Consider the following 9,631-nt stretch of genomic DNA (forward strand, 5'->3'; position numbering starts at 1 on the left):
GAGGAACAACCCTTGTTTTAAGATAGAAAACTTAAAACATATGTTCCTTTGTGGCAATTCATTTCAGGTCTTCCGGGGCAACAAAAGCTTCGTGCGCATTACATACAAATTAGGGGCGACTTGTTTGGTCATTTGATAACACAGAAACTGAACCAAAAGGTTATAAAAAAAACACGTTAACATTAAAGCCAAACAGATGATGCAACAGATCAAACTGAAAAGCATTTAAACTAGGAGATAACATTAGACAACACAGAACAATCAAATGATAACCTTTTGCGAACCATTAGCTTTGAGCCAGTTAACTGAAGCTTGGATATCCTTAACAGCACCTTGCCAGTCAAGACCCTCCATCAGATGCTGAGCCTCAGCAGTATCTAGACCAACCTTCCCACGGTACAAACTGATCCAGGACCCAAAAATTCAAAACCCAACACAAGTTAAGGCATAACTAAATCATTTCTAAAAGAAATGGGGGCTTACTCTGGGATCAGAGCTCTATAACCTGAACCAAGTTTCGCAATTTTCTGAGCATGGTTCTTGACCTCAAAATCAACACCCCACCATTCCTGCAACACAATTATCCCTGGAGCATTCTCTTTGCCCACAACAAAAGCATCAAAAGTCTGCATACAACAAGCCAATATTTCACAATACATCCATTAACTAACTTTTTTCCCAAAAAATAAAGAAGTGACAGGAAGCCACTATGTTTGCTGCGGGTAACAATCTCATGAAGCTGCTTGCAGTACAGACCAAAACAACAATAAAAGAAGGGTAAATTTCACAAAACTACCATGAACTAGGCTCTGTATGGTAAAGTGTTAAGGAAGAGGGATTAAGGAAAAGAATTAATGTAGTTAGCCCATTCGATAACCGAAGGACTAAATTATTAACTCATTAAATAAGTTTTATTTTAGCCATCAGTTTTAGTGTTTGGGAATAACGAGGATTTGGACTATTTTTATTATAAATAGAGGGGTTACCTTTTAATCCTTCAAAATAGGAGTATTCGTAAACTCCACCTCAAAATGAGGGGTTAACTCATTTTAATCACTCTAGAGGGGTTAGTTCAACCATTATGTATTTTTTGCATTTGACAAATTATAGAGAGTTCCTAGCTATTTTGGTTGAACAAATATCTTTTTTTTTCAGTAAATTGTTATAAGTGAGACATTCGTAAAAAGTGTCGCACGTACAGTAGTCTCAACATATTTATCTTTACTTCTTTCTATGATAATTTTTCTTTGATCCCATTTCCTTAACTGCTAGGGCTATTAAGACTATTTTTCTGTAGGTTTAAAACTTAAATGATATTTTCCCCCCGCTAATAAAAGTAGCTTATGGAAGTTTCACAAAAAAAATTGTGAAATTTATCCAATTTATCCATAAATTAGCAAACAAAACTAGGGTTTCTCAGAGATGTTAGTGCTTTGAAGATCAAATTAGAGATCAAGAAAAAATAAACCGAGAAAGGAAGAGCAGCTCACGGTGTCGTCTCTGGTGATCTGAACTTTCTGAAAGCCATCGGAGGCGGTGGCGGCCATGGACCGTGAGGAGACGAAGGAAGCAGAGAGACGAGAGAGAGTGCGGCGAGAATGAGCAGCGGATTTAGAAGATGAGAGGACTGATGCCGCTCCTTTAATGAGCACGCTGGCCATTTCCCGATTACGTTGAGATGTCGCTTTTATAGTTATTTATTATTTAATAAAAAGGACAGGTTGAAGAAAGAATGGGTTCCTTGGGCCGAGTCTAGAAACTTCTTGTCTCATCCTTAACTAGTAATTCTTTGATCCAAGCCCAAAGAACCTGGCCCAAGCATTACAGTCTCTTTATTTTGGGGGTTTAAGTAAATGCAAATATTTTAACTCGAAAAAAAAGGGATTATAGAAATTAAATTCGTAATTTGTGTGGGGGATTTGGAATAGGGGTCTATTAGAACATGTCTATGAAGTAGGGCGGTTTTCGAAATAGATAAGATAACTACAATTCCAAACTAATCCTCTGCTCGCCCATGAATATTATTGATCGGTATAATTTATGTTTTCTTTTTTCTTTTTCTTTTTTTTTTTTTTGATTTTGAGTGGTTACTGGTTAGAATCTCTACTCAGGACTTTAGCACGCAATGTGTGCATATCCCGTCCACTATGCATAAAAAATACTCTACAATGACATTTATTGTCATATAAAATTTAAAAGGTTTTAAACATTGAATAGCTTAAAACAATATAGGCAAACTTAGTATTAAACATTGTATCCAGTTGAGTTTCATATATTTTTGATAATTACTTATCTCATCATGTCAAAAAATCTAATTTGATGATCTTTCTCATGAAAAAATGAAGAGTCTTGAAATGCGGGCTGTGCCTTGCAATTTATTTTTTTTTATCGTTTTTACATATATTGACATGTAATCTCGATCTTCATAGGTAACGGAAGATATCAATTATGTACACTATCTCATTTTGTCATGTAAAATATAAAAAACTCATTGGTTAAAATAAAATTATATAGAGAAATCATATTACACACCAAAAATCATGCAGTACTCGAAACATCTTTGTACACGATATTTTTTGTGTATGTTTCATCCTTTTATGTTGCATCTTTTACTAAAAAATTTTGTTATTTCCTTTGAAATGCCTCTGGACGATGCCACATAAAGTTGACCATGATTGAATACATGATGTGGCAGATATATTCCAACACGAGGTATTATATGTCCTTGTAACTTATCGATTGTTAAAGCAAAGCTTAAACGAGTCGGAAACTGTCTCCGTATCATCATTCCAAATGGGAGCTCAATATCTTCAAAAGGCTTAAGTGGGATTCTAGGTAAGAAAACTCTTGTGCCCTTAGATTGACTCGTCATAACCTCAACGTCAATAAGGTTTCGGTGAAAAGCATGGCATATCAACCTTGTACTATTACATAATCCTATTATTAGATCAAGATTACGCTACAGCATAACTGAGGCCCCAACTCTAAGTATTAATTTGTGAGGAGGCAGACCGCCTAGAGATATGGAATTTTAAAAAATCTTGTTGATATAAATTACGGGTGTCATCTTGTACTTCATCAAACGAATAATAAATATGCTCTTCTCCAGGGAAATTTCTTATCACCATGTCATTTAAACAATCAACATCTTCATTTCTAGGTGTTATGTAGATTTGGCGAAGGAGTTGGTTTAGAACAAGTTTTGGAAGTAGGAATTGGTTTTTGGCGGTGTGCAGTCGACCGCGGTGCAAGGTCGGTCGACCGTATTCGTGCACGGACCCTGGGCTTGATTCAGGTCTTGGTGCGGTCGACCATCATGGTCAACCGCTAGACCTTGTAATCCAAACCGAAGAGTCTGGAGTTGGGTGTCTTCGACTGTCGTGATCGATCGTCGAAGCTTGCAGTTGTTTTTTGGGCTCTATCATTTGTCGCGGTCGACCGCGTATCGGGTCAGACCCAAATTTGTAGTTTCCTGTTTTGAATTGGTTTGGTGTTTAGTATAAATAACAACACGTTTTACGGTTTCTGTGGAGCTGTTGTGGGGATATTTGGAGCACAGATAAGAGCTATTTTCTGGAGCTATTGGTTAGGGTTTTGTTTGAGAGATTAAGAGCTTTGTTGGTGAGATTAATTTGTGAGTTTGAGTGATTTGTAATCTCAGTTTGTACTCTTCTTCTCTATTAGTGAAAATTTCATCCTCTTCTTGCCCCGTGGACGTAGGCAACTTGCCGAACCACGTAAAATTGGTGTGTTTGTGTTTGTGTTGTTGTTTTGGTTTGTTTGGTCTTCTCTCTCGACGTTTGGTTTGGTTCCTTGAAGCACAACAATTGGCTTCTGCGCATAACATGTTAGCAGATCTCTCTCAGTCATGCAGTGTGCATTGCCAATAATTGTACTCATATGTGGAATTATGGCACCGATCAAGGATTTAACAGATTGATCTCCTGTCCACGGTATCACCATTGATGCTAGCTAGGATTTCGATCATGTCATCATTTATAGATTCTTCTTCTCCATTTCTAACACGTAATAGGAACTTAGTGATACGAGTCGCCGTGAGAGCACCCTTTGATCGTGGAATTACCAAAAGGCGGGTTGAGAAGAGGATGACCAAAACACAAAAACAATTCAGTATGGCGAAGGAAAATACCTTCTCTAGATTATGAAGAACAAAAGATTACAATCTCTCCCTCACAATCTCACTAGAATCGAGAACAACCTCTCAATCCTCTTTAAACCCTAATCTCTCTTGATTAGAATCTCTCTTGATCACTTCTCTCTGAGATCTGATTCATCTAAACCCTAATCCTTTTGATCAAGATTTCACTTAGACCTAAAACCATTTAGGACTACATCTTGGCCTCTAACCTTCTTGTTTAGAACCCTAAACAATCCCTATTTATAGGGTTTAGAACGTGGTGGTAATCTTGTAAATAAACAAGTCCAAAAGGATCAGGAATCCCTGTCAAAACAGAATCCAAAACGAACCAGGAAAAGCCAAATATCGCGATCCGGTCGACCGCCAATCCTAGTCCGGTCGACCGGCCAGAGCGCTTCTGCAAACCCTGCCTTGTGCAGGTTTTCCGGTCGACCGGCATGGGTGCCGCGGTCGATCGGCCAGAACCCGACCCTGTTTTCCTGATCTTCTGTGTTTCACTCCTTTTGACTTCTTTCGCCGTCCTCTATGGCTCCAACCACGCCTCTATTCTCAAGATATCATGAGAATCACATATCCTCAAGCTCCCATGAGGATTGTTTTTCCGAAGAGAAGATACACCCGTATCATGGGTCCCCCCTTTAGAAACTTAAGGTCTCTTTCAAGTTAGAACTTCAGCTGAGGAAACTCTCGAGCCCCTCTATCTTTGTTGCCTTCAGTCATCTTCTTATTCCTTAGTCTCTGAACTCTTTCCAAAGAAAAAGGATCTCGCCAAGCTTCTTGTATTGCGATCGAGTAAGTACCATACACAGGATGCCCCTTCACCGGATCTGATGCTCTGATACCAACTTGATACGAGTCGCCGTGCGAGCACCCTTTGGTCACGGAATTACCAAAAGGTGGGTTGAGAAGAGGATGACCAAAACACAAGAACAATTCAGTATGGCGAAGGAAAATATCTTCTCTAGATTATGAAGAACAAAAGATTACAATCTCTCCCTCACAATCTCACTAGAATCGAGAACAACCTCTCAACTCTCTCTCTAAACCCTAATACAATTATTAGAATTTCTCTTGATCCCTTCTCTCTGAGATCTGATTACAATCTAAACCCTAATCCTTTTGATCAGGATTTCACTTAGACCTAAAACCATTTAGGACTACATCTTGGCCTCTAACCTCCTTGTTTAGAACCCTAAACAATCCCTATTTATAGAATTTACAACGTGGTGGTAATCTTGTAAATAAACAAGTCCAAAAGGATCTGGAACCCCTGTCAAAACAGAATCCAAAACGAACCAGGAAAAGCCAAATATCGCGATCCGTTCGACCGCCAAGCATGGTCCGGTCGACCGGCCAGAGCGCTTCTGCAAACCCTGCCTTGTGCAGGTTTTCCGGTCGATCGGCATGGGTGCCGCGGTCGACCGGCCAGAACCCGACCCTGTTTTCCTGATCTTCTGTGTTTCACTCCTTCTGACTTCTTTCGCCGTCCTCTATGGCTCCAACCACGCCTCTATTCTCAAGATATCATGAGAATCACCTATCCTCAAGCTCCCATGAGGATTGTTTTTTCGAAGAGAAGATACACCTGTATCACCACGGTATCACCATTGATGCTAGCTAGGATTTCGATCATGTCATCATTTATAGATTCTTCTTCTCCATTTCCAACACGTGATAGGAGCTTAGTGAATGTGTGATCATTTTGTGCTCTCATATTTTGTCTCAAGTGCAAAACCTGCACATGATGCCATAAACTTGATCTTACTATAGAGGAGTTTATAGTCTCAGCTTTAGTTCCAGGCTGTCAACTAAAAGGACTTGTCGAAAGTAGGGGTGGGCAAAAACCGAAAAAAATCGGTTCAACTGAAAAAACCGCTTGAAAAAGTAGATCGGTTAACCGAACCGAATTAAATGGATGAGAAGAAGTCTCTAAACTGCCCGAACCGAATTACACCGGTCTGGATCTGGTTTGAACCCCTGAACCATCCAAAAAAACCGACCCGAATTCTCTACTACTATAAATACTTAAAAATCCCTAACCCTACCTCCATTTCTCCTAGACTCCCACAACACCGCCTCTCCCCTCTCGCCTCTCCTTCTCAAAATATGTTTTAGGGTTCTCTCTGCCCTTTTAATCTCCAAAGTACATACAAATTTTGCTGCCTAAAATTGCAAGAAATCGAAGTCGAAGCATCCGTGATCCCAGATACTCGAAGGTAATTCTTCTCCTCTTCTCTCTCCTTAAGATTCTTGTAGAAACTCAAGAAAACCCGTAGAAACTCAAGAAAACCCTAATTCGATCTACTTCTCCTTCACGCTGGCGACAACTGATCTCCCCACCGACTGCATCATCCGCGATCCCATCATCCACGATGACCGACGCATCATCTTTGTTCATGTCAAAGTTTCTATTTTTTTTTTAATTTTTTTAATTTTTTTGGGGGTTTCAATAGGGTTCTGGGTTTGTTAATATTTTATATAGCTTGTTATTTATACAGAGTGGATAAGGATGAAGGATCAGGTCGAGGAAATGGGAGGGTGGTTGGGATTAATGAATTTGGTGTGAAGTTGTCGTGCCGCTGCTTTGAATTATGTGGGGATTTGCTGCTGCTTGTTTAATGTTTATTTTAATTTCAATGTACTGAACTTAAGAACATAAGTAGGTGTTCCTTTAATTATTTCTGGACTATTTGCATGGTTTGTAACTAAATAACTATTTAATGAGTTTATTATTGTGGTATGGTATATACTTGTTGATATGGTTTGCGCTCATTTTACTAATTTCAGTTTTGATTTGATGAATATAACTATAACTTGGCCAGATTTTTGTGAAATGGAGTTAATTCGGTTTTAAACCAAAACCGATCTGGCCCGAACCGAATTTCGGTTGGACCGAATATTCGGATGCAGGGGAAAAATCTGGATCTGGATGAGAGTTTTGAGAATCCGAAAAATTCGGATTGGATGCGAATTGGGCATAAAACCGAACCGAACCGAATATGCCCAGCCCTAGTCGAAAGTCTCCTCCAAGAATAAGCACCTTACCTCCACGAGGTAAATCAAGATTCATAATATCAGTTTGTCATGATCATCAAATATTATTAGCATATGACAATGAGGAAGCCCTCTCTTTTGAAATTCAATAACATGTACATGAGCAACAGTTCTTCCAAGCACTGCTTTATCATAAATATCCTCCTTCAACTCCTCATATTTGGAATGAAATACCCGAGTAAGCAAATCAGGACGATCTTGCAGTTGCTGAACAAAAGGTAGTTCATCATGAATCTCCTTCCATGATGGATTACATGTCATAGTTATAAATAAATGTGGTTTTCCAAACTTCTGTACGAAAGCCATGGCATCTTGGTACCTCTGATACATGTCTCTTGGGCTTCCAGCAAATGGTGATGGTAAATATTGTTCTTTGACCAACATTACCCATTGAAAATATTGAATGTCTTAGCTAAAAATTTTACATTCACAAATAAGTAATTAAATTTAGTAACATAATATATTCTACTTGCAATATGTTCACCAGCATGTAGGCAATCTTGTAACCCTTGATAAACCTCTACTGTTAATCATTAAATTGGTTTAGCATCAGAAAACCACAAATAACTTTGGAAGATTATCAAGATAACCAGGCAATAAGTTTCAAAAATTATGCACAGAATTTAAGGAAATTGAACGAAGAAGAAATAGAATAGACCATCCCTCTCAAAAAAAGTATCTCACGCGAGGCAAGAATGTGAAGGATTTTTAAAATCTTAGGTGTGGGACGTGATATTTTTAGGCGATTTTGTTAGGATTTTGTAATCAAATTTAGACGGAAAAAACATTTGGTTATATATTTTTTTATGGAATAAGCGTAACGTGGGTTTTCTGAGGAAAATCTAGTTAGAATTATTTTATCAAATAGAGTTACAAAAAAAAGGAATAGGCAGAGTGGTTTTGGCAACAGTACAACGTGGGATTTTTTTGGAAGATTTTGTTAGGATTATGTAATCAAATTTAGACGGTAAAAAGATTTAGTCAGAGTTTTTTATGGAATAAGGGGAATGTGGGTTTGCTGAGAATAATATAGTTAATATTATTTATCAAATCTATATTTATACTACATATAAAAGAGGATTGACTTGTTAAACTTTTTTATTTTCATTTTTGCCCTGTTGAATTTTATAATTCTCAAATATGTCATTAATTATAATTAATCATTCACCAATTATATATAACCTCTCATTAATTATACATTTCCTCATTGTTTCAAAACCTTTGGTCATACTATTATTTTATTGTTTATTATGCTATTTAATAGAAAATTTAAAATGTATCGCTAATTTATATTCATATAATATTTAAAATTCTAAAAAATTAAGAATGATAAAAATTCATTAGGTTTATGCCTTATATGATTAGGTTTCACCTCTTATGGAGGACTGCTTGTTAACCTTTCATCTTATTAGCTTTTCAAAAGTATGATAATAGTATGAAAAATAATTTATGTTTATCACAATTGTAATAGTATTAATAGTACTATTTTAATAGTATTTTTTAATTAATAAATTACACTATAATTTATTAATAAATTACACTATAATTTATTAATTATACAATTTAGGTAAATTATTTACTAATAGTTGTTATGGTGTTTTCAGCCGCCAAAGTACAACCCTTTGCCAGCAACGGATAAGTGTCCCCATACATGTACCGCTCAAATCAGATCAATGGTCAGGCCCAAGAATCCCGACTTAGCCGACTCGGCGAGTCAACATCTCCTTAGGTTGACTCGAAGAGCAGTACTTGTCGATTCTCTCGTCGAAAGATGACTCGCTACGAGCCCACTTGACCGGTTATTTAATGTCTCGGAGGTCGATCGCAAAGGAGTTACTTCTCGACAACGCTAATGGACGACTTCAACCTCGAGCCTCTCCCGCTGACAACACGTCGACGTCGCATTTAATGTTTAGCAGGAGCCATCATGCCTCTAGCCTCGATAGTCTTCATGACTCATCGAATCACATCGGCATCGCCATGCCACCGATCACTTCACATAAATACTGAGGTCACCTCTCCTCCACTCATCAACCGACACCTATAAAGTAGGTGTTGACGCAGCCACTAGCCCATACTTGTTTGACCGTCATCCTATGCTCGGACGAGATTACCATTCTACCATTTTCCATCATTATAAATAGATGTACTATTCTCAATATTAAAGGAGATGGACTTTGGGGGAATTTTTCCAGACTATTTTTCCAAGCAATATCTGCAAATTATACTGCACTACACTAAAGAACTCACATAATTCTTTATTTTCTCACTCAAGTTCACAAAATGACTTGATTATCGGAGGAACCACGGGGGAATTAGTCCCCGTCCTCTCACGAATTGCTATTTGTACAGGCTGAAGCTACTCAACTCAAAACCAGATATTCGGAGAAGTGAGTGGCCCTTAATCAACCTCACCCC

The 9,631-nt window shown here is 37.9% G+C and overlaps 1 protein-coding gene across 1 annotated transcript in view; it reads right to left on the reverse strand.

Moving 5' to 3' along the window:
* LOC109840669 (protein usf) overlaps positions 1-1,676 on the reverse strand; it is a 5,797-nt gene extending 4,121 nt beyond the window's left edge. The window contains exons 1-3 of the mRNA XM_020409398.1: positions 1,491-1,676; positions 484-626; positions 274-403 (exon numbers count right to left, since the gene is read on the reverse strand). Coding sequence (XP_020264987.1) covers positions 274-403; positions 484-626; positions 1,491-1,661 — 444 coding nt within the window. The 5' untranslated portion in view covers positions 1,662-1,676. The remainder of the gene's footprint in view (positions 1-273; positions 404-483; positions 627-1,490) is intronic.

The sequence above is a fragment of the Asparagus officinalis genome, chromosome 5, assembly GCF_001876935.1.
Source record: "Asparagus officinalis chromosome 5, Aspof.V1, whole genome shotgun sequence".
Taxonomy (NCBI): domain Eukaryota; kingdom Viridiplantae; phylum Streptophyta; class Magnoliopsida; order Asparagales; family Asparagaceae; genus Asparagus; species Asparagus officinalis.